The following is a 24,054-nucleotide window of genomic DNA, read 5'->3' on the forward strand; positions in this document are numbered from 1 at the left end:
CCATCGGAAACCCCTTCAAAAGCTCCCCAAAAGTTTTTTGGGGGAAATGAGTCATAATGACGTCATTTGATGGAATTATAGAGCCGGAAGTAGACCATTCGACTAAGAATTTCCTCCTTTTTCATATTAGCCAATAAAATTTTTTTGAAAAAATTTGCCTCAAGTCGACTTTTTTAATTTCATCATAGATAATATTATTCCACCGCACGAATTTGCACAAATATTTGAATACTAGAGATAGCACTCTTTTTCCGGACGAAAATTATTTTCGCAGAAATCGACGAATTTTTCGACTTTCGAGCAATTCTTTCAACAGGAAATATTTACCGATTCTTTGCCAATTTATGTCAAGGAATCTGTAATTTCGGTATTCCCCGCGATTAGGAGTTTTATAATTAGGGCGTTGTAAATCTTCACACTTGACCGAAAACGATCTCCGAGAGCGACATGTGTACACGAAAAGTACTTTCCGGAAAAATTTTTGGCAAAGCCTTAGAGACTTTTTTTTGACGCAGATGGCATTACGAATTTATTAATATTTAAGCCAGGCAATAAAGACACTTGATCAGAGAGCATTAGGGCTTTCTTTTGACATCCTTAATTGACAAAATAAAAAGAATTGATGTTTCAGACTTTTTTTCGGCAAAGATAAGAGGCTAAACACGACTTTGTTCTGTTCTTTTTGAATTTTGCCATTTTCCGATCTGATTTGGAAGTTTTTACTTCAAAGCGAAAAGGTTTGATAACCGCATTTTTTCGCTTACTTTAATTAATTTTTCATAATTCTGGAGTACGGCCAAAGTTAGCAATTTGTCCTTCCGATTTGGTGTCAACCAATAACGATTAATTTCATCCCTTATCAGCTCATCTTGCCCAGCTGGCGCGTGAGAAAATAGGAAAGAATGAAATATGAATCTTTAATATGCCGTGACCATGATGGATGTGTTTTTTGGAGCGCGAAATTTACCACCAGGACACGAGAGTGGCAGAGTCAAAAACTAATACTTGTTTCGTTCATCCCCTGCGCTGATCCAGCCGCAGGACACAAATTTTTTTCTGCACAGATTGATCCCCGCCTTTTTTGATGTTTTTCTTCTAAGAGAATGAACCCCTCGCCTTACATGAATCTTTTAGACTGGAGAAGACTCTGAGTTTACTTTACTCGAACTGAAGACGATCGAAATTGGACAAAGGAAAAGGGTCATTGATGGTTCATTTCGAACTCTCTAATTTTAACCGCTTTTGAATTTTGAATTTTTCTTCTGAAAGTGAACTACTAATTTGAAACAATCGAAATGGATATCTTCTATATTCGCTTGGCTCATCAAATTTAGTTACTGAGTAGTCATAACGTAATTCTAGCTTTAAAAGCTCTGACAAGCCAATTTCCCGGTGATTAATCAGGAGAATCCTTTCAAATAAAACTCCTCATTCTAGCATTTTGGCCGTCCAGTTGTTTTTCTAATCATCAACAATCAAAGCTCATAATTCGCCCGTTTTTATTGCACGAATCGTAAAGTAGACGAGAGAATCTGCAAATTGCAATTAAAAAAGAGAGGAGGCGCTTGTTAGACAGGAGCCTCGCATTACAAGTATCGTAGCGATGAATTTTTAATTTGCGCTCATTTTCGGTCCCATCATCAGCCCCTTTGGACAGGCCGATTTTCATCCCTCTTTTCCTACAACCACCGCCGCTCGTGAAATATTCAAATCTGTCAACGTTGGAGACAGTTACTCTCAAGAGAATACCGGATACACAAATTTACAATAGTGCAAGAAACACTGCTGCAAAATGAGTTTCAAAAGGTAAGACAAGAGAATATCAACAGAGAAACCACTTACGGACCTGTGTAGAATCCTGAGTCAGGGTCCGCAAATGTGGCTTCTATCAAGGCTCTTTCCGGACCCTGACAGAGGTTTCTACAGAGATTCCCGAGCGCACTCACTGCCAATTTGAATCCGTGTCAATATTAACTTGGACAATCAATCATTAAAAATCCAACTCAGAATGCGGAAATCCCCTTTTGTTGTCTATTTATAAAGCAACTAACCAAGTTTTAGAATATTGATTTTCCTGCTGCTGCACATATGTCAAGTTCTGGCTCAGTTGGAAATTCCTGAAACGATTCTATACGTCAAAGAAGGAGCAAACCAACGCATCCGGTGCAATATTCCGGGAAGTAAGAAGCTTCTCAGGGTGTCGACGGAAGATCAGATTCTTTTTGTGAAGATAAAGGGAAGCAAAACGACTCAAGTCGGAACCGGCTCTGATTCTTGGAGTCTTGTCGATGATACAACGTAAGTTTTGACCGTTATTTGTTTATTGAGTTACAGTAATAAGCCGCGTCCGTTTGCAGAGGTCCAAATGTACAGTAGAATATACAGTAGCAAATGTTATTAGATATAATTATGCACTTCTCTGGCCTCTTTGGCGATTCGACGTCCTTTTGATCGGATGTATCGGAATTTTAGCTTTTGGTTTGTTTTCTGCAACTCTTTCATCATCTTTTCCTGGCATTTCTCGCACTGGTCGATGGGAACACCTTCCTCGGAAAAGCGATTTTTGCCCTTGTCGCAAAGGGTCTTTTTGTTGTCTCTCAGTTTGAGCTTCTTGTTCGCCTTTTTGCGGCGCTGGAAATTTTCAGCTTCGTGCTCTGGCATCTTTTTGATGCTTTTTCGCGTTTTGGTGCAGAATGGAAGGAGACCGGAGCTTATATACCATCGGATGAGTTGTAAGGAGCAAGCTTGATGGCTCCGAAAGTCAGAGGGGACAAATAATGACTGTTTACTCATCTCGTGACTCAAGGGCATTTTACGCTTATTCATCAAAAATTACTCAAGCACCTGCAGAAAATAGACTATAAGTTGAGTAATTTGGTTGTACTCTTGTACATTTTAACTATTCTTACAGTATTACCGGCTAGATCGATCTACTTGTCAGATTTTCTTCAAATTAATATGCCCGCCGTGCACAATGATGATAAATTATTCACACGCAAAGTGACATATATTCTTTTAGTGACGATTTCTCGATCAATTTGGAGCTAATTTCAATGTCTCCTGAGAAAGCGCTCATCGTTTCCTGCGATAATGATTCCGGCGATACGATCAAATACGATATTAGACTTCAAAAGGAGCCGAGCTTGGGCTTTACCGACGACTCGACCTATCCATTGCTGGAGTTTTCGCTGTTGAAGTTGAGTTGCAGCGCGAATGATGGAGTTCCGAAGCCAAAGATCAGCTGGGAGTTCTCTAGTGGGAGAACTTTCAACACTTCTCTTTCACAGGCTTCCCCAGAGTCCATCAAATCCACCATGACGGCAGGAATGACGAGGGAAGACAACGGCGTTGGAGTAAAATGCATCGTCAGGCAAAATAACGAAGTCGTGAAAACGAAAGACTTTGGAATGCTCGACGTGCAGTTCAAACCGACGAAAGAAGACATCCAGTTTTCAACGAAACCGAGCCTCGCGCATGGAGAAAAGCTTACTGCCCAGTGTACTGTCAACGCTAACCCACCGGCGGCTGTTTCTTACGAAATCGCTTACAAGGTATGTTTTCTTGGTTTATTTTGATATCGATATAATAATTTAGGCAAGTGATCACTGGCAAGCGCTCGATCTGAACGAGCCATTCTCGTACGAAATGCACGATTTGGCGAAAGTCCGCTGCGTCGCCACAGTCGGCGATTATCGAGTTGAAAGTAACTTCGACATGATCTCGATGTTGAAAAAGCCAACGACTACGACAACAACAACTACGACAACCACAAGACCGTCAACAGCGCGGCCTTCGTCTTCGACCGTAGGTGAGCGAATACGAAGCGCAGAAGTATCAACAGACGCTGGAGTGACTTCAGCGACGCCGGAAGAGGTGGAGACAGACAGTGCTAATCTGGAAGTTGCGAAAGCTGGGCCAAGAGGAATTATTTTATCGATAATTGGTAAGCATTTATTTTTTGCGGTAGCGAATCATAAACTTACGAGGTTGCTAATCAAGAAGATATCATTTTATGTAATTATGAATTCAAATGGTCAAACCAGTAGGTCACGGCGGGCGATGATCCAGCGTGGCGCGCCGTTCCGATTTGATGTTTTATCCTTAAGAAAAAAGTTTCATTTTGTAATTATTGAATACTGAAATTTCTTTCTTTTATTCCTACTACAGATGTTTCTTTGCCAGATGCTTACTTTTTGATATTCAGGTGTCAGCTGTTTTCTTGGGTTCGTAATCTTCCTGTTCTTCATCCGCCGCTGTCTGCAAGACAGGCAAGGTGATTCATATAAAACAGAAGAAGCGAATCCCGACGAAGCGGTGAGCTTACACGATCCAGAACTGGAGGCACACAAGAAGAAAGAATACTTCATGTAAATTTTCACAGCCAAAGACGAACCAAATGCATTATTTAACATAAAAACTGTTCAAAACTCTCAACAAGAGAAGACGCTTCAAGCCGGCCCAGAAAACGAAGACCCGGACAAACCGTACTAATATGAAAAACAAAATCGAAACCTGCCTCATGTACAGTAGAAAAATAATAATTCATCAATTGTACAGATAAACACAGCCTTCTTCGCCTTTTTTCTTATTTTTAATTTATTCTGTCCAACAATAGTTCCAAGAATAAAATAAAATACGTTATCTATCTCTTTATAGAACTATTGAGAGATCAGTTGCGAAAATGGAGGAGTTGACAAACGCTTTCGCAGAGACAGTTGAAGTTTCAAATAACGGTGCTTCTTCGCACAAAGAACCGCGAATTCGTCAGTGGAAAAGTAAAGGATTTCTCTTTGATCTTTCTTTTGACTCTTTCTAGCGTCTTCGAAATTCGGCGATCAGAAAATCCGCCGAGAGAATCGCCTCAAAGAGCTCAAGGAGAAACGTGACCAGGCAAAAGCCACGGCTAGGAAGTTATCGAATGAGGAGACAGGCAATCGTCCTGAGGGAAAAGTGATGATGGAGTTCAAGGGAGCTCTGATGCAGTCGGAATGGCTGATTGATACGCCAGAGAATTTCGAGGACTGGGTGGTGAAGGTGTGCCCGATCGGAAGGCGAAGATTGCTTCATGCGAGCTACGGCGAAACTTGTCTGTATAACGGCCGAGGACAGAGGACTCATAAGTAAGAAATCCAACCTAAAGAACTTTAAAATTTATTCACATTTAGGACGTATTCTGGCTTGCCTGGAGGATTCTATGGCTCATCTCATTGTGAGACTCTTCTCGATGGAATCATGTGCTCTGATACTTGGACATTCTATGGTAAAATTCATCTTTGGTTCATTTTCTTATCAATGCATTTAGTTCTTGACATCCTGACATGGGACAACTACCATGTAAGAGACTGCGACTTTGAGTTCCGGCACTTCTGGCTCAATCAGAAATTAGAAGACTTCGCTCAGAAAAAAGGAGGGCTCCGAATTGTTCCCGCGCCGAGTTTTGAGATGACCAAAATCAACACCTTTTTGGAGCAAAGATTGGTGGAGATTTTCCCGAACGAGAGCATCGTGCCTCTTGTTGATGGGTTTATGTTTTACCATAAAGGCGCAGACTACACGAACGGGACCACGCCACTCGTTGGCTGGCTGAAACCGGAACATCTCCAAGATCAATTTCCAAACGCGAAGATAAGCTTGGTAAAGCCCTAGAATAAAACGCCGTCTAGATATCGATTTCAGGAGTACTTGAAGAAGCCCTTCATGGATCTTAGACGACAATTTGATGCTCCTGACGCACTTACTACTGTCATGAACTGACTGTATTTATTTCCATGCTAATGAGCTGCCAATTTCTTACAGTTATCTTGAATACAGATATCATTTATCAACAGAACACTTTTTGTCTTTCCGAATCTTACTAAGGAAAGACAATTTTTGAACAATTGTTATTTGTTTGCGATTTCGACCGAGTACTATATTTGCATGGTAGTACAAAAAACAAGTGCAGGAATACGAGGTGGTGGTGGTTTTTAGAGAATTTGATTGCTTTACTCCTGGATGCCGAGCTTCTTCTTGAGGGATTCGGGCATGGCTGGTGGTGGTGGTCGGGGGAGTCGGAGAGCGACCTTGACACCATCGTAGATGAACCACTGGAGAGCAGTGAGGGTACCGATCATGATGATTCGGGCACCAAGTCCCTTCCAGACACCCTTGGGTCCCATCTCCTTGAGGACTAGAATATAGTTTAGTCTCTAGAATAGAGTTTGTTGACTTACTCTGTCCAGCAGATTTGGAGGGGTCCTTGTTGATGACGGAGACGACGGAGTCGGCGGGGTGGGAGACGATGGCACAGAAGACACCAGCGATGTAACCGGCGGCGAAGGTGACCATGAGCTGCTCGGACTTGGAGCACTGCTCTCGTGGCTTGGGGACGACGTACTGGTAGATGGCCTCGACGGTCTTTTCGAAGCAGGCGAACTTCATCATGGTGTAAGGAATCTGTCGCATCCAGAGGGGCTTGAGACCCTTGTAGAAGGTACCGGTGCCTTCCTCAGCCTTCATTCGAGGGAAGCAGTCTCGGAGAGTGGAGGAGTAGTCAGAGGTCTGGATTCGGACCTATGAATAATTATGAAAGGAAGAAAGAAATCAAAGTTTTACCTTGACGGCTTCCATGGGAGCAAGAGCAATATCAGCGAAGAACTCAGCGGAAGCAGAGGCGATGAGGTAAAGAGAAGTTCGGTAAAGGAAGGCGTTCTCTTCACCCATGATGCCTCCGTAGACGTTCTTGAAGATTTCGTAGAAACCAAACTTGAAGCAACCCTGCATGGAGTAACCGATGAGGGTAGGAGCCCATCCTCGAGCAAGAGCCTTGACACCACCTTCGGCGATGGTGACTTTCATACCCTGTCCGAGGGAGGGATACTTGGCGGCATCAACCTGCATTCGGCACTTGACCAAATCAAGGGGGACGACGGCGGTGTGGGTGATACCGCAAGAAGCAGCACCACCGATCATGCATTTGGCATAGTATTCGGTAGAACCGAATTCGACCTGAAGCGAATTAGAATTCGAAAGTTGGTTTTTGGACTTACCAGGCCCTGGTCAGCCACGGCGGGCTTGGAGAAGGGGTTAGTCTTCGCAACCTCCAACAAGGACGGCATCCCTTTCTAAAACAAATTATATCAGTCAAGCGCAACTCTCTTAATTCCAATCTCTTCACAGGGAAACGAAGTATTTTTGTATCTCGCCCATCTGAGTCAAGAGTGGCTGGGCGGCTCAAGAAAAGTGATAAGCACTTACACACAGTGCGCTTTTATTATGTTCGTTCCCGCGTGAAAAAGACCTTTTATGCAATAGAAAAGAAACAAAAGTGCAAAAAATGCAAAATGCGACTTACCAGTAAACTTAGAACAAGGAAACTGAGAATTTAAATTTCATCGAACAACAAATCCTTCCTGTTCTAGAAACAACATGTTTTTGACAAAATTTTTTTTTCGTTTTTTTCGCTGTCTTCCATGACTTCAGTTGACTTTTGGCTTCTGTTGAAGAATACCAGAATGAAAGAAATGGTAATAAATTATTTTCTGTTGTCGAAGCGCTTGTTTGTGTTGATTAATCAGATCTCATGGTTTAATGAAATTGTTAATCAGAAGGGCGAATGATTTCGCTGAAGGCGAGATCGCAAAAATTGGTCACCAATTACACAATTTGTAATTTTTTTTTTATTTGATATTCGATCATTTTAGAGCACGAGTTACGTAATCCCAAGATTGGAGTGTCTTCAGTCACACGTTTTTGTTATATCACGTGAGTCTTATTCTCTATCCTAGAGAAACTCGTTTCTTCTTTCTTTTGAAAGATTGATATTTTCTTAAAAACCGCTGTGAATATTTATTTCTATCCTTTTTCAGAGAAACCCTTTACTGAAGGAGGTAGAAGTCGGATTAGAAAAACGCCGGCGCATTCAATTGTCGGACAAATTATCCTGCACTACCCTATCCAAAATCGCGGGGCTACCCTAAAGCGACAAAAGGCGGACTTTTACCTCTTCGCGCTTTTACGGGACACACAAAATTAAAAAGAAAAGAGAACAGAAAAAGAAAACTGGATTACCGGATAATTGGCAAAGTAAATAATTGCGTTATTTTTGCCATAAATCGGCTAGTTAAATGGGCCCCTAATGACAACTAGGCTCGCCCGAGCTCATCAAAAATTCATCTGAGAGAGAGGACCAGCTCAGGTAAATTGGAAAAACAAAGCTGGCCAAAATCTGAATGATATGCAGAGAAACTCAACGCCCCAGGTACACCCTTGACACTAATTTTTATAAAGAGAGATCGATGTTTTCCACCATAGAGAGACATTATCATTTATCCCGTTAATTCATGCGTCATTTTCTAGCCACCTGCCCAGTCCATTCCCGAGCACATCACCTTCACCCTCTGCGCCACTTTCGCGATTCTATACAATCAGCTCTACAACGGCTCGCACTACCACTTTACCCGCGATGACCTCAAACGTCTCAGAAAGCATCTCCAACTCTCCAACACAGTTTCATCAACAATTGAGACATTTGCGAGCATGAAACTCAAACATAGCGAAGCGTCCTTGGATGGCTTTTTCAAAGGAATCGGGTTCAAGATGCATATTATTTATGACGCACGCAATGGCCGTTAATTATTTAATTTTAGAATAGCCACGTAAAGACCCAGAATGATAGTTCTAGCGGAATATGGACACCAAGAAGATATTATGAATGTTCTCCTCCGATGGGCAATCAGTGACAATGGTTATGATGCGAGAACGAGAGCTGTTTTAGAAAGCTTTTGTAAAAATCTAAAGCTGGATTTAAAACGCTACGAGGCGAATTTTGCAAGTGCGCTGCGGATTAAAGCATCGAAATCGTCCAATGAATTATCCAAAGAAGAAGAAGAAGAAAAGAAGAAAAAGAACATCAAAAGAATCGCCATGATCTCAGTTGCCTCCATCGCTGGGGCTGGGTTGACTGCTTTGACAGCTGGTCTGGCGGCTCCGCTGGTTGCTGCTGGGATTGGAACTGTTTTTGGCACTGGGGCTGTGGCAGGACTAAGCTCGGCAGCAACTGTCGCGATTGTGACGACAGTATTCGGAGCTGCCGGCGGCGGATTAGCTGGATATAAAATGAAAAAGCGTGTCGGGGGACTGGAAGAATTTCGATTTGAGAAGATACGAGAAAAGAACTCGCTTCACCTTGCTATAGGAAAATGTTAGATATGATCCAAATGAGCTTACATCATCTTTAAACCATACCTGAAACTCATCGATTCAACACACAGTCGCTCATATTTAACCTTAGCAAAGCGATCTCAGGATGGACTGGCGATGATGATTCTGGATTCACAAAGCCTTGGAAACGACTTGATCTGTCTACCGAGCAAGAATCGCTAATATGGGAGTCGGAGTATCTCCGTGAACTTGGCACGTCAATGGATAGGCTAATAAGCAGCGCTGCGTCAACTGGAGTTTACCAAATCCTCAAATTAACCGTATTAAGCAGCTTATTAGCGGCTGTTACCCTACCAGTGACTGTCATGTCCGCTGCGAGCTTGCTCGACAATCCATGGGAAAGGGTTGCTACTTTTACCTCAAATGATCTTTATCGGATAATTACAATCTATCAAAGTCAGTTTGTTGCAGACGAGCACGCCAAGCTGGCGAAGAACTTGCGAATCTCCTCTATCGACGAGTTCATGGAAAGCGACCAGTAAGCTTGATCGGCTGCTCAACCGGAAGCTTAGTTGTTTGGCACTGCTTGAAAACTCTAGCTGAGAAAGGACCTGAAGCTTATGGCATCATCTCCAACGTTGTTATTCTTGGCGCGCCAGTTAGCACTGATGCGTGCGAATGGGAGAAAGTCCGGCTTGTTGTTAGTGGCAAGGTATGATTTTTGTCGAGTGATTTTTCTTACGAAGCCAAGGTGATAAATGGATGGTCAACAAATGACTGGGTACTTGGAATGCTTTGTACAAGTCAAGTGTGCGGGACTCATCGTGTCAACTGGCGAACTCTTTCTGACAAGCGGTGTCTCAACATCCGACTTGACAAGACTATTTCAGGGCATACTGGTAAGAGAAAATGTATTAAATTCAAGATGCAAAATGTATTTTAGACTACCATCGGCGAATGACTAGAATCTTGAGCCTTATCAATGCCTGTCGAGAGGACTTTGAAGTCATCGATTTCTACGCGTCCGCTTCTTCGAGTCATACAGAGCTTCTTGCCAACAAAACCAGCCTGGGTCTACGCCGGGCATTCTCTCTTTCCGATCTCTCCTCAACCTCAACCGACCACGCACTGTTCTCCAAAACTTCACAATTCTGTTCACGAAGTGCTTCAACAGACCAAATCCAATTGATAAGATAATACAATGATAAGCTTATTAGTATTATTTATTCGTATTGGTACATTATGTATAGGTCGATACATTAGGTAAAATAGGCAGTAAAAGTTTTGGTAGGTAAACCACAGGATTGCAGCAATAAAAGTATCAAATATGAATTTTCAAGAAAGCCTAGACGGTCTCAGTTGGTGGCGTGGCCTCGGGTTCCTGAAAATAAGCATTTAAATCGGCAATGTCAGGCTTTTAATTTTTCAAATAGAGATTCATTACCTGGTATCTCGTCAGAGCATGGATCGCAATAACAAATGAAGATGCCCCAAGAGTCCAAAAGAGTGCATGACCAGCACTGGCGAGGAAAAATAACGGTCCAGAAACGACGGCAGAAAGTGCGAACTAAAACAATTAAGAATCATTTGAGCTTGTTGAAGAATACCTGTTGGTGGACTGGTAGATCACGTCCGATAATTTTTGGCCCTTTTTGCTCGATTAGGTTCATTAAAATGAAGAATAAAGAGATGGCAATGAGCAGGAGTGGTGATGTGATAATGGCGTATACCAAGAGCAAGGTTGTGAGAACCTTGAAATTGAATTAGTTAATTATCAATGCACATCTTATCTTTTCTCACCATATAATTCGCATGGTAGACTTCGACATTTTTGAGGAAGATTCTCTTTAGTTCTTGCGGACTCTCTGGCTTCCTGAAAGACGAAAAATCCAAAAACTCGGACCAGGGCTTAACCTTCTCCCGCTGGTGAGCAACCCACTCGCGGGCTACTGGATTGCGCAGAGAGAGGGCCATCCTTTTATACCACTTTCGCCGGTTTCACTTCGGTACCCCGCTAGGCACGAGAAAATTGCGTTTCTAGGTTGAATGCATCAAAAAGACAAGCAAAATCAATAGTGCGTTGATTTCCGATATGGAAATGTTTCATGTTTATAAACTCAGAAAAACCAGCTGATAAGCGAAGAACAGCTGACTGATAAAGATCTATGCGAAGCTGAACCGGTCCCTGAGCACACTAGTACGTCTTCTTTAGAAATCTCTTGTATTGGAAATTATAGTTTTGTTAAGTTTAGTGGCCTTATTGAGAATGTGGGTGTCCGGGCGGCGGTGGAGCTTCCAATGCCCGGGACACGAACCCTCCCTCCGGCCAGGTTTGGCGCTGAAATAAATATTGTCAGCAGAAGAAATCATGTTCACTAAATCTTTCGTATAACTTCGATATTTTGTCCCATAACAAGACGTTTTCACAAAGAACTTTAAAGGCAGTGTTTGAATTTATTTTAATAATTGAATGAACAGGAGCTTTATTAGATTCCCTAGATATGAAGCTCTCCATTTTGAATGCTTCCACCTCTTCTCAAAGTTGTGAGGTCGTTGTTTCCACGATGCGAGTCACAGCTTAATTTTGATGAAATTTATATACATAGAAGAATACTTACTTTTCAGAGCAGTCTGAATCTGAATCAGAGTCGGACAAGAACTTGCTTACTGGAGTTGTTACGACAAAATAGTTTTGCTCGAATCGGCATCCTTCATTCACTTATTAGGCTAGAAAAGAGGGTTGAAGAACTAAATAAGAGCACCGAATTGATGGTGTTTTTTCTATCCAGACCTAAAGGACTGCTTATATAATCCTTCATAATGGGAAGATCGTCGTCGGTGAGGAATTTGGTTGTAGCAGTTTGGCTTATTTGAACTGTTTCTGAATTGGAATCATCTACCAAATTGCAAATTTTCTCCCTTGAATAAACGTCAGGAGTTGGATCTGAAGCGGTTCGGATCTCATCCAAGTGGTCTTTCTTTCGCTGATACATTAAAAAGGCGGCAGTGGCGATTGCGACAAGAATGACGACTGGAATTGACCAGAGGAAAAAATTAGGTGGATTGCTTCTCATGACTTTGATAGAAAAAACTGTTCGGCGGTCACCAGATGAAGCAATAAAACGCTCCTTGAAACTAGTGGAGAAATTTCGCGCGATAAAAAAAACGTTGTTGTCATCGTCGACTTCCAGTTTTCGAGGCACTGTGAGGTCATCTTCGTAGTTGTAAACCTTGACGATGCTGTACTTTCCTCCATCATTGTCTGTGAATTCTAAGGTTCCTATTTTCGTTCTTCTTGAGATCACCCAAGGAGTTGTGAAAGAGACGATATTGTTGTTCGCGTTTTTCACGACAGGGAAGAACTCGTCTACATCTTGGACTGAAATCTCAATTTTGCCCGTGTACAACATTGTCCCAGGATCCCACAAATCGACGGTATACGCTCGTTTCTCCTCGTAATTGAGCATCCTTGTCAATTTAAGCTTTCTAAATTTCAACTCGAATGGAAGCTGCTCAGATGACCGGTCCACGATCATCCCGTCAATTCCATTTAACAAAATCGATCCAGGCGATTTTGATTCTTCGACTTCAATCACCAGCTCAGCGAAGGAACGAGATTTTTGGAGGACATACATCGGACTAAATCCGGCTTATGGGGTTATCAATTTGCGTTTTTTTTTTCGTATATGAGTTAATTGATTTATTATCTGATGGTAATAATCCCGGTCTTGATTTCTTATTGAGGGGCGTAAATTGGGTCTGATGTTCAGGCTTCTCAACTTACGCCCCTTTCCTTAGAACGATGGGCTTGTCTGACGCAAAATTTTGGCAGGTAATAGCCCCAGGTTCACTTGAAATGAGCTAAAATAGACAAATTACCGTCATATAGAAGTGTGTCGACGCGACGAAGAAACATACTTCGGCTTTTAATAATAGAGCACAGTTGTTAGACAACCACTCACCGACGAACTGGAACAAGCTGCGCGAGTTGGCGAAATGATACCATCAATTTTGTATATGGGGTTCAGCTTCATCCGATTAGAAACCGCCAAAGCCACTAGAATTAATACTGAATAAATCAATCCGAAAAGCGTTCATGAGTACCGGCAACGCTTTTATCCCCAATGCTTATTTGAATTTCATCGATTCTTTTGACCTCTTCCGCCGCAAAACCTCTTGAGTACACAATTACTCGTCCATTATCCGGCGAAAACTTGGCATCAAAATATTCAACGGGCGAAATTTCAACTGAGACGTTTTCATCGAATCTGTAGCTTCTTTCAAATCGGATGTCCATGGAGTACAAGATTTCTCCGGGAGGTATCCAGCTCTTAGAAAGAGTCAGTGTGCCCAAATCAGCTGGTGGGATGATTTTCGTTTGAGAAGCGGATTGATGTGCAATCAGAAAGGTTCTTGAATTTGAGATAGAGCTGGAGGCAATGAATATTGAAGTGAAATCTGCTTGACTGCTAGGAAAACTTAATTCCAGCGCATCTTTTTCTTTATTCAGGAAGACATTGTAATCCAACGCGACCTCGCCAAATCCGTCGGTAATTGTTAGATTTGAGCTGTCGAAGTTTGTCGAGTCCAGTTGGAAAGCATTTTCAGACGAATACAAAACAGTCTTTCCGTTTGCTGGTTGAATGAAAAAGCATTGATTGTCTGTATATTTCCCGTCAAAGACAGACACGCAAATGTCCACCGCATCAAAAGGATATCTTCTCAGATGCATAAAGCCGGAGAAACGTTCTATGCTTACAAACTTTTTCCCCTTCGTTATGGAAAATTCAAAGAATGGCGTTTCATCGAGATCTGTGACTTCGACCCTGTAGAGAAGCATTCCAACTGGATAATCTTCTTCCACGAATATGTCTCCGATCGGCTGAATGACAGGTTTCTGGTCATTTTCTTCGAGAACATGGATGAATGCTTCGATAAATCTGCTTTCTTTCTTCAATCGCGTGGCGATCAAAATTTTGATGGTGCTGGCAATTTCCCTGTCGACGGATCCAACAACCCAGAGTTCATTTTTCTTCATTTGAAAAAGCTGCCTTTCAGATTGTCCCACAATCGAGTATTTGGCACCAGCATTCAATGGCAAAGTGAGCAGGTGTTTTTTCACCGCATCATTTTCTTTCAAAAATGCATGATACTCTTCCACGGGGAAATCGAAACCTAAATTTTGAATAGCCGGTCTTTTCCTCGAATAACAAACTGTTCCTTACCAATATTTTTGTTTTTGTCTTGATTTCTCCATGGCAGTATTTCAAAAGTTATTTGCGCTGGTATTGATTGCGCGCTTAAATCATATGCCAGAATCGTGCAGTTGATATTTCTGTCGAAATCTAATTTCCCGCGAGTTTGAATTTGACCCGTATAATAATTGACTCCGATTGAGCCGGGGCAATCTTTCGTCACTGTAAAACGCGACCGCCCGTTTGTCCCAGAATCCGGATCGGTGGTGTTCAAAACGGTCAATGGTGATATTTCGGCTGACTCCATCGCGTTTAAAGTGCGGAATTGATCGTTGATTATTGGGATGTTGTCGTTTATGTCGATGAGTTCAAGTGTTATATTGATTCGTGCAGAGGAGGATTCCGACACTGCTTCAACTTGGAAAAACAAAGAAGGGTCTGTTTCCCGGTCGATTGGGTCAGTGATGAAGATTTCTCCGGTTGTTTTGTTTATCTGGATGGACTTTATGCTTTGCTTTAGTCGGTATTCGATGCCGGTATTCCTGAAAGTTGCGAGCTCTATTTGAGCGATTGCTTGAGTCCGAGAGCTCCAATTTTCCGGCGCGCGGATTTTGTAGACATCGTTGACAAACGACAAGGGCTTCTTCTGTAGAATCGGAATAACCGCGTATTGAAGAATCGGGCGGTCGAGTGCGAAAGCGAACAATATTATTGCGTCCTTAGAGCACTTTCCGAGCGAGCCAGAAATGAATATTTCATCTTGTTTTACGTAGAATTTAATCTTTGATTGGATTTAGAATGCCTGAATTTAGCCGTTCATTTCACTGTATTTTTCGATCCAAAGCTTATCTCCGAGGCAGGTCGAGTTCGCCACAAAGGTCAACGAAGAAGTTGAGTCGGGGAAAATGGCTTTTAAGCTGTCAATGGCTCGCCAAGTTGGGGAGTTAGTTATTTAGATTTAGATATTTTAGAATTGATTTGTGGCCGTGCAGATGGTGAACCGGCCCTGAGTGATTGATCTACTAACTGACGGCTCTTAAGCAAAGGGCTTACTCAATCAAGTAGTTAATTCTTTATACATGTATGCTTGTAGTAGACTGTGTAAATAAACTGTATCTGTAAGCCGTCCCTCTGCGACAATCGGCTTATCGTAGCTACTCCGTAAAGAAAATGAAACTCTGTCTAATAAAGCAGATGGAAGAAGAGCTGGATTCTGCGCGAGAACCTCGATCAGCAGTAAATTCCCATCAGAATCGTACAAATAGCTGTCTTTCTTTGACGTGCTCAAAGTTAAACTAAAAATTTGAAAAAATGAATTGTTCTAATTTTTCCACCTTTCAGAGCCCCAGAAACACTCCATTTCTTCTTTCCACAAAACAACGGTCGTGTAAAATATTCTCCCCGTCAGATCTTTCTCGAAGTTCTTCGTTACTTCTCCATTGCAAGTCAATAATCTCTGCGCTAAATTGCTTCTCAAGAATGTGAAAAGGAGGAGGATGATTTTGCAGCACATGTTTAAATTTCTGTGTGCTTATATTAGAAAGTATGGAATGCGGCTCCAGAAGATCGCTGTAGATTGCTCTAGCCAAAGCTTGACACGTCAGATGGCGTCCGTCAGCACCAAGCGCTCCCCACTGGACACCCGTCAAACGAGATTAATATTTTAATAAATATATCAGCGACAATTAAAATTGATGCCAATTTTCATCAAGGATCCTTAAAATAACATGCAGAGTACAATTTCTCCGCGCAAAATTTTGAACACCAACATCCTCAAAAAACATCTTGATAAACAGCTAAATGAGTCAATATTCCTGTTATTTCGTCGGCGATTTCATTTCCTCTTTAAAAACGGGAAAAATCACTGCCCAAAGCTTGAGTTTCGCGATGAACTCAAAAATCATTTTTCTCCTATTTTTTAAAAGAGAATGTTTCGGTGCGATTCCAACAGTGGAGGAAGCAAGTTCTTTGGTGAAATTCGGCCCTGGTACTTTGAATCAATGTCAAAACTTCAGGCAAAGTTTTTCGACAAACGATGATGGGACGCGAGTTTATGTCATAGAATCGAGCCATCCGTACTCAAACGATGAGCATTGTGTGCAGGTTGTTGGAGACGAAAATTGCTCAAAGATAAAGTTTCAAATCACGGAATTTGCCATCGAAGATGAGGATCCAGGAGATGACTACAGACATGGGGATGGGATCTCGCACTGTGAGTTTGATGCATTTCAGATTTCTTGGAAGGATAATGGATTCTACAAGTAAGCATTCTACTCGCCTTCATATTATGTAACTACCTTTAGTACGACCGGACGACTTTGCGAGAAAATAACGGAACTAGACAATCCTCCTCCAAGGCAAGGACGAGTATCTGATTACGAAGGTGAAATTTCAGCGGTACTTTTTCACCGATAACTATTATAGGAAATGACCCAGACGAGTTAGGCTTCTATAGGCGATGGAATACTATTCATGGAAATTGGTTCGCCATCTACTTTTCGACAGATGCTGCAACAGTTCTTCATGGCTTCAAAGTTGAATGGATGTGCGCGATGAAAGTTGAGGAAGATGCCTTACCTGAAGATGCTGTCGATGAATCAGGTAAATTTGAAATAAAATAACTTTTAAAAATTGAGTTTCAAATGATCTTGTAGTGAGGTCAGAAGAAGAGTTAGGGATGTACGAATGCGACAAAGAAGGATACGAAGTCCTGGACACTGAGAATCATCATATGGGAGAGCTAAACGGAACACCGGTCTACAATGGTTTATATAATTTCGACAGTCCCGGATTATATTTTATGACGAAAGAGTCCGGTCGCTGGACTTATAGAATGGAGCTTCTTTACGATTCAGAAGAACTAGGTTAGCATAGACATCATATAAAGAGTCTTTTACTCATTTTTAGCGTGGGTGATCCGAGGTGCTCGAGCTGTACCGAGATTCGGTGGTTTCGATTATCCACCAGAAGAATGGCGAACACGCTTTGTCCTCGAGTCCGACCAAGCATGTCCTTCAAATGGCAATTGGTTTTTCGTGGATAATTTCAGATATCGACACGATGCTACTCTGCGTGTCATTCCTCAACAAAAAATTAGCGAGTTCGAAAGGTCAAATCTTCCGGACATGGATTCCCAGAATACAACTGCAGTCAATGACGTTGAAACAACTGCGTTACCGTTGTTCGACTACACAATTCAGACAAATGAAGATAACTCTACCACAGGAATCGAAGACCGGAGGCTTACAACGGGTTCTGTAGCTTCATTAGAAGTTACAACGAAAGCAGATTTGGAAGAAGTTGGCACACCAAATTCAAGAGCAAATTCAACAACAGCAAAATCATTAACGACAACAACAGCAGCACCCACTGCTGAGCCAAAGTCAGCTACAACAACGCAGATGACAACGCACACAACTACAACTACAACAACAACGACGACGACACCAACGAGAACGACAACAACAACAACGACCACAACGAGAAGACGACGCACAACTCCTCGACAAGCGACAAGAAGACACCTGAGAACACGGACAACAACAATTCCGAGAACAACTACTAAGCGATCTGTAACAACATCATTAGATAATATTTCAGGTAAATCAAGATCTTTGCTTTCAATTCAATGGCAATTTTTAGCGACTGAAGAAATTGGGAGCAACGGAGTCAGCATTTGGATAGTTTTAGGCATCATTCTCGCCTGTTGCATTGTTGTCATCCTTGTTTTCGACATCTGCAAGAAGTGTTAAATCAATTAGAAATAAACGAAACTGAAAAAGATTCCGATTTGAATTTGCTTTTGATAGGAAACGCTCTTTATTTGTTCAAGATTAGGCCTATTGTTAGAACTTGTGGACTTACGTCTATTCACATCTGTGTTTATTCTTGCCAATTCTGACGAGCTCGTTGTGGATTAATTGAAATTTTGGATCGAACAAGGAGTAAAGCTGTTTGGCGAATTTAACCACTTGTGGTGCAGTTTAGCGTTCAATAAGCCACTCGGAAGGGCATCAACTGCGCCCGAACACGCTTCCATCACCACGGAAACAGAGAAATCCAAATTCCACTCTCCGTAATTTACTTTCCCTTTTTCGACTTTTTGATGATGCCGCCGACGTAAAATTATCAAAGAGATGATTGAATATTTGTAAGCTTATAAATAAAACCGAAGAGATGAAAATTTAATTAAGAGGATCAGAAGTAAACGAAAAAGCTCATGGTTTTGGTCTGCAAAAATGCGAAGAATTTTCGCACTCTGGTTGGTGGAAAGATGGAAGGCCAAATGGGTTCGGCCTAAGAATTTATTCCGACAACACTGTTGATATTGGAGTATGGGAAGATCAGGAAAGGATTGCCTTCACAATATCTTTATGTTACGAACAAAAAAGTGATCCAAAAAGACTTTGATTCAAACTGCCACAATTTACCCAAAAGGTCTCCAATATCTGATGGACAAGAAATACGGTCGTCTCGAGGCATTTGCTCATGCCAAGGTCAACTGTCAGAAGATGATCAGGAAATTTGACTTGGAAGAGCCCGTTTATACAGATGTCACTTCTAGCAAGAAAGCGTTTTCCTCGATGATGAGAAAAATGAAATCGAGAAGGTCGAAAGTTCACTTTCTCTCAGGCAGATTTTGATAAATCAAAGATATAAGTGTTAGTATTAGTACAGGAACAGGTGCTTGTCCCGATGTGCAAACTTTTCTCATATGAAATGTCAAAATCGTGTGCAGCTTGAGACAGTATTTGCGGACGCAGGATTGTGTATCGAAACCGTTGGGGAAGGCAAGGAAACGGCAACAGGACTTTGATATATCACAGGATCAGCATATCTTGAATCTATCTGAGGAGTCTTCTATTCATAGTTCCTTTTGGAATGAAGGTAAATTGTCATTATTCGAATTTATTTCTTATAAAAAAAATTAGTTCGATCTCTTGATAAAACTGGTGGAAACACATTCGATGCACTTCGTTTAGTCAAATCCTTTCCACCAGGTCCTCTCACAAAAAAGGGGTGTAGGGCGCCCAGGTTCACAATTGTGAACCCGGTTCACAATTTTGTGAACCCGGTTCACAATCTGTGTGAACCCGGTTCACAAAATTTTTAAAAGTATGAAATCAGGGGTCTGTATGCGCTCCGCGCCTGATTTCTTAGAGAAACTCATTTTTGACGTTATGAGCTTTCTTTACAACCGCGCCTTCAGTCAATTTCAGTCACTTTTTTTGACCGAAATTGTGAACCAGGTTCACAAAATTGTGAACCGGGTTCACAAAATTGTGAACCAACCGATTGTGAACCTGGGCGCCCGCCACCCCAAAAAAGATAAGCAGTGCTCTAGACCTGATTTCCTCCAAAAACTTTCCAGAGTTCTATCAGGTATCAGACAAAATATAAAAAACAATCAGCATTGTTTTCAGCTACTAAGGCAAGGCCTCAACCCAAATTCACGAGATCTGCTCGGATATTCCCTTCTTCACGCATCTGTTTTCACAAACAGTGCTCGCACTATTCAAATGCTATTGACTGCTGGTGCCATCTCACAGGAAGCGTTATGTCAACTCAACGGATAAAGAATACTGTAACATTGTCAGTATAAGTTTGTTGTATCAACAAGCATCGACCAAACGCATAACAGACATGCTTGGATTTCACGCCATTGCACTTGGCAGTTTTCCTTCATTACCAGTCGCGGTTGGCGCATTTGATCAAGTTTCTGCCTGTTGAAAGCTCAGAAAAAGGAGATATGGATAGACAAGACTCTGAAATTGACTCTGCTTACGGATCGCACGAAACAAGTCGCATCACGAGCTCGAGATACACGAAGAGACCGCGGTCATCTAAGTTCTCATCTATTCAAAGTACGCCAAGAAAACTTAATCGACCAAGAAGTACTCCGTCGCGATTTTCCCTCGTCAGAGAGCGTCCGTGTCGCCCTGCCGAGAGCTTTAAAAACATCATCAGTTTATTTCTCCGCGTTGGAATAATCGAGAAGCAGGCATCTAATGAAATTCCTCCTCTTCTATTCTACCCCGTGCTCGCAAAAGATGAAGAAATCACCCGCGCGATGCTGCTATCCGGTGCCGAGACGTCGGATTGTTTTCTTCAGGACGGAATACTGCTGGAAGCAATAACGTTATCGCCAGAAACGACGGCGGATATAACTGCCATGTTGGTTTATTCACGCGCCGTTGCTAGTAGACCTGCTCGTCTGTCAACACCGCCGGACAGGGTCAACAAGAAAGTTCGGCTGAATTTATCGCAGAAGATTACGCCCGAGTTTAGCAGTGCTTTGTTTAGATGTGCTAAGGGCGGACACATCGACCAGTGTATAAGCCTGATTCTAAGTGGATCTGATATCAACGAAGAGTTCAACGGAAACTCTGTTCTGGGGGTCGCCATTTTGAACGGCCATTATGAACTTGTTGTTGAGCTGATTAAACTCGGTGCAGATCCATCTTCAACCGAATCAAACGGAGGAAACCCTGTTGGTCTTGTTCTCCACCCATCGACAGATCATCTATTCACCATCACTCAAAAGATAGAGCTGGTAAATCTTCTGGTAGAATCAGGAGCCAAGGTCTATTCAAAATGCAAACTGCGACAAAAATCAACAAGTTTCATCAATACCATCGACTTCATTGATAAATCCTATCATCCGAAATATGGAAATCCGCCATTGAGAGGTGGCTTCTTCTCCGAACTCACTCAAGACGAGAAAAGAAATTACTTGGCAAGGGGAGAGTTTCAGTCTTATCTTCTGTCGATTCTCAAAGAACAACTGACTGAATTGGCTCATGCAAAAGATCCTAAAGGTAGAAAATTAGTTGAAGATAGTGAAATTATTAGATAATTCTAGCTCTCTCTGCTTGTTTTGAATGTGGAACCGCGAGTAAGAAGCTTGTCCCTGATTCTCATTTCAAAGTCATCGCCTTTTGCGGGTATGAAAATTTCTAGTTATCAAATATTCATCCTTTTAGGTCAAAATGCAGAAAGCTGTTTTGGCGATCGAACCCGAGCAGGACAAAAATCATCAGTAGAAAGCGAAAAGTTTTCAACTTCGAGCCATTTTTCCTGCAAAGTAATCTTATCGACAACTATTCCTACAATTGAAAGAAGTGTGTGTTCTTTGTTTCATATTTTCTGCCCTACGATTGTACCTAAAAGTTCAAATAAACTCCTGTTGCATGTTCATTTATTCTTCGCAAAGATCAGTTCCGGAAATGAGAGTGTCGGTGTAATGGAGAGCTGTCAATGACTTGAGGAGTGAGCAGGTTTGATCTGCGGGAGAGAACGTCCAGGATCGACATGTTGGGATGAGGTCACAGATCTTCGAGCAGTTTGATGAGCTCTGAACGGTGGGAATCGGATCTGCTGATCCCCAAGTGATGAGGTCGGAGTTCGAAAACCAGCCCTGCTCGAACTCTTGATTCTTCATCAGACTTTTTATCGGATTCGCGACTTGTTGAGAGCGATTTGCCATTTATAAGGCTTTGTGAGTTTGCAAATCCGTTCCAGAATTCTGATTGACACTGAACAGGAGCGCTAACATAATCTTCATCGTCTTCAATATTTTCAGGCGCGGAGGAATCTTTCAGATAGCAGCGGTTATCAGCTCGAAAGCTTATGGATACATTATCAGATTGTCTTAAACACACAGTACCTAACAAAATCGCATCCGTCAACATTTCGGCAGATCTCGAGACAGGTAAACACATCGGGGACTTCGTAAATGGCTCTTCTTCCGGTCAATGAATCAGAAGAATAGTAGGATGTGTAGTCAAAACCAGGTTTCTAAAATAAATGTTTTTGTCAAAAATAACCTTTATTCATACACCTCGCACTGAAAGCATCCATCAGATTTTCCAACAAAAGAAATTCCGTCTTGGTCGTATTCAAGTCCATCTAATGACGTGAATAACTCACAACTGTGATCTTCGCTATTCCACGTGAAGTACTCGCAGCCTTGCTGGCTGTGAAGCTTGCAGTGGCTTTGGCAACCTTTTGCTGTGTAGACATTTTCGATATGATCGATAGAGTTGCCAGTGAAGATGCCAGGGCTAAAATGGGACTACGAATGGAAGGATTTAGTGTCTTACTTTATCGCTGCATTTTCTACAAAACATCCTTTTGAGTTTGATTCATCTTCAAATTGGATGATTTCTACAGTTTTCTTCGAAGAAGCCGTTGGTTGAAGTTGAATACGGTTGTTCTCTCGGACATTTACAGGGTATCTCGGCAGAACTTCAGGCTCCTCGAATTCATATTTCCCGGTAGTCGTCGTTGATTGCAACTCTGCATAAGGCCTCTTTGATGCAATTGCATCAGCAGCTTGTTGTTGCTTCTGGGTCATTATTTTCTGGAGAAGAGCTCGTTGATCACTGACTTCTTTCTGCACCTGTTGCAAAATTTTTAGTTTTTCTTCAAGTTTTTGAGCAAGAATCGCGTTTTGACTGGAGATCGCTTGTTGATCTTGGAATTGAAGATTCGAAATTTGGTTTGAGAGGCTTTGTTGTTGATGGTAAAATGAGTCGTCGCGCGCTTGATTTGGAGACATGTTGTTGTGATTTAAATATGCGTTTGCTTGTTGCTGGAAATGACTTTGGCCGGCTTGAATTTGATTTTGAGGCTGGTATTGATTCTGATAGAACTCGCGTTCGCGTTGGTGAGCTTGGGCCCATTGTTGGTTGAGTTGCGCTTGGGCAGCATTCGTCGCCGTAATTCTTGATGGTTGATAAATATCAAGAGCGGCTTGAGAAGCATACTGCTGGTTGAGTAACGCTTGCTGAGCTATAAGCGGTTCTATTTCATTTTGATAGAATTCCTGCTGCTCGATCGGTCGTGGCCTTGGTCCGCGCTCCATCGATTCTATCTGGTCTCTAGAAATAACTCGGCCGTATGGAACATCACTTCCGTGCCCATCGTTGTTCAGATCATGAGCCTCTTGAGCGGCAGTGATCGCTAGTAAACTCTGGAAAAGCTTCATACAGTCAAGTTCTATTTCTAAGCTTGATTTATTTCAATTCTTGTTTATATACCAAGATCAGACGATCAGAGAGCAAACAAATGAATTGATGTCAGAGGGATGACTGAGCTAATAATTGTGCGTAATAGATTGTCTGGTTTATTAAAAAAAGCCGTTGAATAAATGGAAGATTTTAAGCAGGGATGTAGCATTCACTGTCTTCGGGGAGGTTAAAGGGCCAGTCGCATTCGCCACTAACTGGGTTGTAAACTGCACCAGGGGCGCACCAAAACTGATCAAGAGTTAAGAAAGAAAGATGATAGATCTTTACCTTGTCAGCCCAGATGCCCTCATCCCAGCAAAGATAGTAAGCGTCGCAGTCCTTGAAGGATGGGTAGAATCCGTCTGGGCAGTAGCCAGTTCCAGGGAGAGCTTCTGGGGTACCTAAGCGGCAGGTCAGTAATGATGATGGTCTTTACAACGTTTTATACCTTGGCAGGCGTTGTGGCAGAAAGCGAGGGCCTCGGGATCGTGTGGGACCTCGTCGGTGGCAAGAGCAAGACCAAAGAGTGCGAAAAGTTTCATTTTTGTAATTCTCTGTGAATGAATTCTGAGCTGTACTGCATGCGAGTTTTATGCACCAGAAACTGCTGCATCATCATGATTTTATGGAAAAATATATATTTCGTAGAGATGAACAAACAAAAGCCATGATGGGAAGTGTTTCAGGTGGTTAGTGGATTCTTTCAT

General features: G+C 42.1%; 10 protein-coding genes and 2 long non-coding RNA genes across 13 annotated transcripts in view; 7 read left to right on the forward strand and 5 right to left on the reverse strand.

The window, feature by feature from the left end:
* Positions 1-24,054, reverse strand: part of LOC145705846 (pre-mRNA-processing-splicing factor 8-like) — a 64,587-nt gene that overhangs the window by 22,631 nt on the left and 17,902 nt on the right.
* LOC145705854 (uncharacterized) lies at positions 1,659-4,619 on the forward strand. 2 transcript variants are annotated; one of them, XM_081783352.1, is made up of 5 exons: positions 1,659-1,806; positions 2,056-2,298; positions 3,020-3,551; positions 3,595-3,943; positions 4,205-4,619. In XM_081783352.1, exons 1-5 carry the CDS (start codon positions 1,793-1,795, stop codon positions 4,369-4,371), a joined length of 1,305 nt encoding a protein of 434 aa, XP_081639478.1. In that variant the 5' UTR covers positions 1,659-1,792; the 3' UTR covers positions 4,372-4,619. The 2 variants fall into 2 exon arrangements, with proteins under 2 accessions (XP_081639478.1, XP_081639479.1); XM_081783353.1 differs by having other exon boundaries at positions 2,062-2,298.
* LOC145705868 (snurportin-1-like) lies at positions 4,618-5,824 on the forward strand. The gene is made up of 5 exons (XM_081783367.1): positions 4,618-4,775; positions 4,817-5,120; positions 5,166-5,260; positions 5,303-5,634; positions 5,677-5,824. The coding sequence occupies exons 1-5, from the start codon at positions 4,682-4,684 to the stop codon at positions 5,752-5,754; spliced, it is 903 nt and encodes a 300-aa protein (XP_081639493.1). The 5' UTR covers positions 4,618-4,681; the 3' UTR covers positions 5,755-5,824.
* On the reverse strand, positions 5,985-7,097 carry LOC145701623 (phosphate carrier protein, mitochondrial-like). Its single transcript, XM_081778835.1, has 4 exons — positions 7,029-7,097; positions 6,595-6,987; positions 6,213-6,552; positions 5,985-6,169 (listed from the first exon to the last, which is right to left on the reverse strand). Exons 1-4 carry the CDS (start codon positions 7,095-7,097, stop codon positions 5,985-5,987), a joined length of 987 nt encoding a protein of 328 aa, XP_081634961.1.
* Positions 7,807-8,636, forward strand: LOC145705885 (uncharacterized). The gene is made up of 2 exons (XR_014134640.1): positions 7,807-8,239; positions 8,338-8,636. It is a non-coding gene; the product is annotated as an uncharacterized LOC145705885 (long non-coding RNA).
* On the forward strand, positions 8,635-10,363 carry LOC145705887 (transmembrane and coiled-coil domain-containing protein 4-like). The gene is made up of 5 exons (XM_081783389.1): positions 8,635-9,165; positions 9,267-9,545; positions 9,599-9,853; positions 9,893-10,040; positions 10,085-10,363. The coding sequence occupies exons 1-5, from the start codon at positions 8,650-8,652 to the stop codon at positions 10,336-10,338; spliced, it is 1,452 nt and encodes a 483-aa protein (XP_081639515.1). The 5' UTR covers positions 8,635-8,649; the 3' UTR covers positions 10,339-10,363.
* LOC145705882 (prenylated Rab acceptor protein 1-like) lies at positions 10,347-11,249 on the reverse strand. Its single transcript, XM_081783384.1, has 4 exons — positions 10,942-11,249; positions 10,749-10,892; positions 10,586-10,708; positions 10,347-10,522 (listed from the first exon to the last, which is right to left on the reverse strand). The coding sequence occupies exons 1-4, from the start codon at positions 11,113-11,115 to the stop codon at positions 10,487-10,489; spliced, it is 477 nt and encodes a 158-aa protein (XP_081639510.1). The 5' UTR covers positions 11,116-11,249; the 3' UTR covers positions 10,347-10,486.
* LOC145701624 (uncharacterized) lies at positions 16,224-18,088 on the forward strand. The gene is made up of 6 exons (XM_081778836.1): positions 16,224-16,597; positions 16,640-16,719; positions 16,761-16,937; positions 16,991-17,200; positions 17,244-17,936; positions 17,979-18,088. Exons 1-6 carry the CDS (start codon positions 16,224-16,226, stop codon positions 18,086-18,088), a joined length of 1,644 nt encoding a protein of 547 aa, XP_081634962.1.
* Positions 18,258-19,550, forward strand: LOC145704383 (uncharacterized). The gene is made up of 4 exons (XR_014134452.1): positions 18,258-18,486; positions 18,530-18,968; positions 19,075-19,223; positions 19,268-19,550. It is a non-coding gene; the product is annotated as an uncharacterized LOC145704383 (long non-coding RNA).
* On the forward strand, positions 19,956-21,516 carry LOC145703131 (ankyrin repeat and MYND domain-containing protein 1-like). Its single transcript, XM_081780446.1, has 3 exons — positions 19,956-21,154; positions 21,199-21,280; positions 21,320-21,516. Exons 1-3 carry the CDS (start codon positions 20,086-20,088, stop codon positions 21,450-21,452), a joined length of 1,284 nt encoding a protein of 427 aa, XP_081636572.1. The 5' UTR covers positions 19,956-20,085; the 3' UTR covers positions 21,453-21,516.
* Positions 21,524-23,333, reverse strand: LOC145703130 (uncharacterized). Its single transcript, XM_081780445.1, has 4 exons — positions 22,439-23,333; positions 22,177-22,399; positions 22,003-22,133; positions 21,524-21,962 (listed from the first exon to the last, which is right to left on the reverse strand). The coding sequence occupies exons 1-4, from the start codon at positions 23,323-23,325 to the stop codon at positions 21,662-21,664; spliced, it is 1,542 nt and encodes a 513-aa protein (XP_081636571.1). The 5' UTR covers positions 23,326-23,333; the 3' UTR covers positions 21,524-21,661.
* LOC145703133 (uncharacterized) lies at positions 23,448-23,904 on the reverse strand. Its single transcript, XM_081780448.1, has 3 exons — positions 23,796-23,904; positions 23,636-23,748; positions 23,448-23,596 (listed from the first exon to the last, which is right to left on the reverse strand). Exons 1-3 carry the CDS (start codon positions 23,887-23,889, stop codon positions 23,498-23,500), a joined length of 306 nt encoding a protein of 101 aa, XP_081636574.1. The 5' UTR covers positions 23,890-23,904; the 3' UTR covers positions 23,448-23,497.

This window comes from Oikopleura dioica, chromosome PAR, assembly GCF_907165135.1.
Source record: "Oikopleura dioica chromosome PAR, OKI2018_I68_1.0, whole genome shotgun sequence".
Lineage (NCBI taxonomy): Eukaryota > Metazoa > Chordata > Appendicularia > Copelata > Oikopleuridae > Oikopleura > Oikopleura dioica.

What these genes read in the sequence shown, in the direction of transcription:
- LOC145705882 (XM_081783384.1), bottom strand. Translation starts at nt 11,115, where the DNA reads ATGGCCCTCTCTCTGCGCAATCCAGTAGCCCGCGAGTGGGTTGCTCAC. An exon ending in TCTACCATGCGAATTATATG is followed by an intron (nt 10,893 to 10,941) that starts GTGAGAAAAGAT and finishes TTCAATTTCAAG; the next exon opens with GTTCTCACAACCTTGCTCTT. An exon ending in ATGCTCTGACGAGATACCAG is followed by an intron (nt 10,523 to 10,585) that starts GTAATGAATCTC and finishes GCTTATTTTCAG; the next exon opens with GAACCCGAGGCCACGCCACC.
- LOC145705854 (XM_081783352.1), top strand. An exon ending in AGTCTTGTCGATGATACAAC is followed by an intron (nt 2,299 to 3,019) that starts GTAAGTTTTGAC and finishes ATATTCTTTTAG; the next exon opens with TGACGATTTCTCGATCAATT. An exon ending in CTTACGAAATCGCTTACAAG is followed by an intron (nt 3,552 to 3,594) that starts GTATGTTTTCTT and finishes ATAATAATTTAG; the next exon opens with GCAAGTGATCACTGGCAAGC.
- LOC145705868 (XM_081783367.1), top strand. Translation starts at nt 4,682, where the DNA reads ATGGAGGAGTTGACAAACGCTTTCGCAGAGACAGTTGAAGTTTCAAAT. An exon ending in GCGAATTCGTCAGTGGAAAA is followed by an intron (nt 4,776 to 4,816) that starts GTAAAGGATTTC and finishes GACTCTTTCTAG; the next exon opens with CGTCTTCGAAATTCGGCGAT. An exon ending in CGAGGACAGAGGACTCATAA is followed by an intron (nt 5,121 to 5,165) that starts GTAAGAAATCCA and finishes ATTCACATTTAG; the next exon opens with GACGTATTCTGGCTTGCCTG.
- LOC145705887 (XM_081783389.1), top strand. Translation starts at nt 8,650, where the DNA reads ATGATAGTTCTAGCGGAATATGGACACCAAGAAGATATTATGAATGTT. An exon ending in GAGAAAAGAACTCGCTTCAC is followed by an intron (nt 9,166 to 9,266) that starts CTTGCTATAGGA and finishes CTCATATTTAAC; the next exon opens with CTTAGCAAAGCGATCTCAGG. An exon ending in GGCTTGTTGTTAGTGGCAAG is followed by an intron (nt 9,854 to 9,892) that starts GTATGATTTTTG and finishes TACGAAGCCAAG; the next exon opens with GTGATAAATGGATGGTCAAC.
- LOC145703133 (XM_081780448.1), bottom strand. Translation starts at nt 23,889, where the DNA reads ATGAAACTTTTCGCACTCTTTGGTCTTGCTCTTGCCACCGACGAGGTC. An exon ending in CTGCCACAACGCCTGCCAAG is followed by an intron (nt 23,749 to 23,795) that starts GTATAAAACGTT and finishes CCTGCCGCTTAG; the next exon opens with GTACCCCAGAAGCTCTCCCT. An exon ending in AGGGCATCTGGGCTGACAAG is followed by an intron (nt 23,597 to 23,635) that starts GTAAAGATCTAT and finishes ACTCTTGATCAG; the next exon opens with TTTTGGTGCGCCCCTGGTGC.
- LOC145703131 (XM_081780446.1), top strand. Translation starts at nt 20,086, where the DNA reads ATGGATAGACAAGACTCTGAAATTGACTCTGCTTACGGATCGCACGAA. An exon ending in TCATGCAAAAGATCCTAAAG is followed by an intron (nt 21,155 to 21,198) that starts GTAGAAAATTAG and finishes AGATAATTCTAG; the next exon opens with CTCTCTCTGCTTGTTTTGAA. An exon ending in AAAGTCATCGCCTTTTGCGG is followed by an intron (nt 21,281 to 21,319) that starts GTATGAAAATTT and finishes TCATCCTTTTAG; the next exon opens with GTCAAAATGCAGAAAGCTGT.
- LOC145701624 (XM_081778836.1), top strand. Translation starts at nt 16,224, where the DNA reads ATGAACTCAAAAATCATTTTTCTCCTATTTTTTAAAAGAGAATGTTTC. An exon ending in TTACGATTCAGAAGAACTAG is followed by an intron (nt 17,201 to 17,243) that starts GTTAGCATAGAC and finishes ACTCATTTTTAG; the next exon opens with CGTGGGTGATCCGAGGTGCT. An exon ending in ATCATTAGATAATATTTCAG is followed by an intron (nt 17,937 to 17,978) that starts GTAAATCAAGAT and finishes GGCAATTTTTAG; the next exon opens with CGACTGAAGAAATTGGGAGC.
- LOC145701623 (XM_081778835.1), bottom strand. Translation starts at nt 7,097, where the DNA reads ATGCCGTCCTTGTTGGAGGTTGCGAAGACTAACCCCTTCTCCAAGCCC. An exon ending in CCGTGGCTGACCAGGGCCTG is followed by an intron (nt 6,988 to 7,028) that starts GTAAGTCCAAAA and finishes AATTCGCTTCAG; the next exon opens with GTCGAATTCGGTTCTACCGA. An exon ending in CTCCAAATCTGCTGGACAGA is followed by an intron (nt 6,170 to 6,212) that starts GTAAGTCAACAA and finishes ACTATATTCTAG; the next exon opens with TCCTCAAGGAGATGGGACCC.
- LOC145703130 (XM_081780445.1), bottom strand. Translation starts at nt 23,325, where the DNA reads ATGAAGCTTTTCCAGAGTTTACTAGCGATCACTGCCGCTCAAGAGGCT. An exon ending in ATGGATGCTTTCAGTGCGAG is followed by an intron (nt 22,134 to 22,176) that starts GTGTATGAATAA and finishes CATTTATTTTAG; the next exon opens with AAACCTGGTTTTGACTACAC. An exon ending in GACGGATGCGATTTTGTTAG is followed by an intron (nt 21,963 to 22,002) that starts GTACTGTGTGTT and finishes TGTATCCATAAG; the next exon opens with CTTTCGAGCTGATAACCGCT.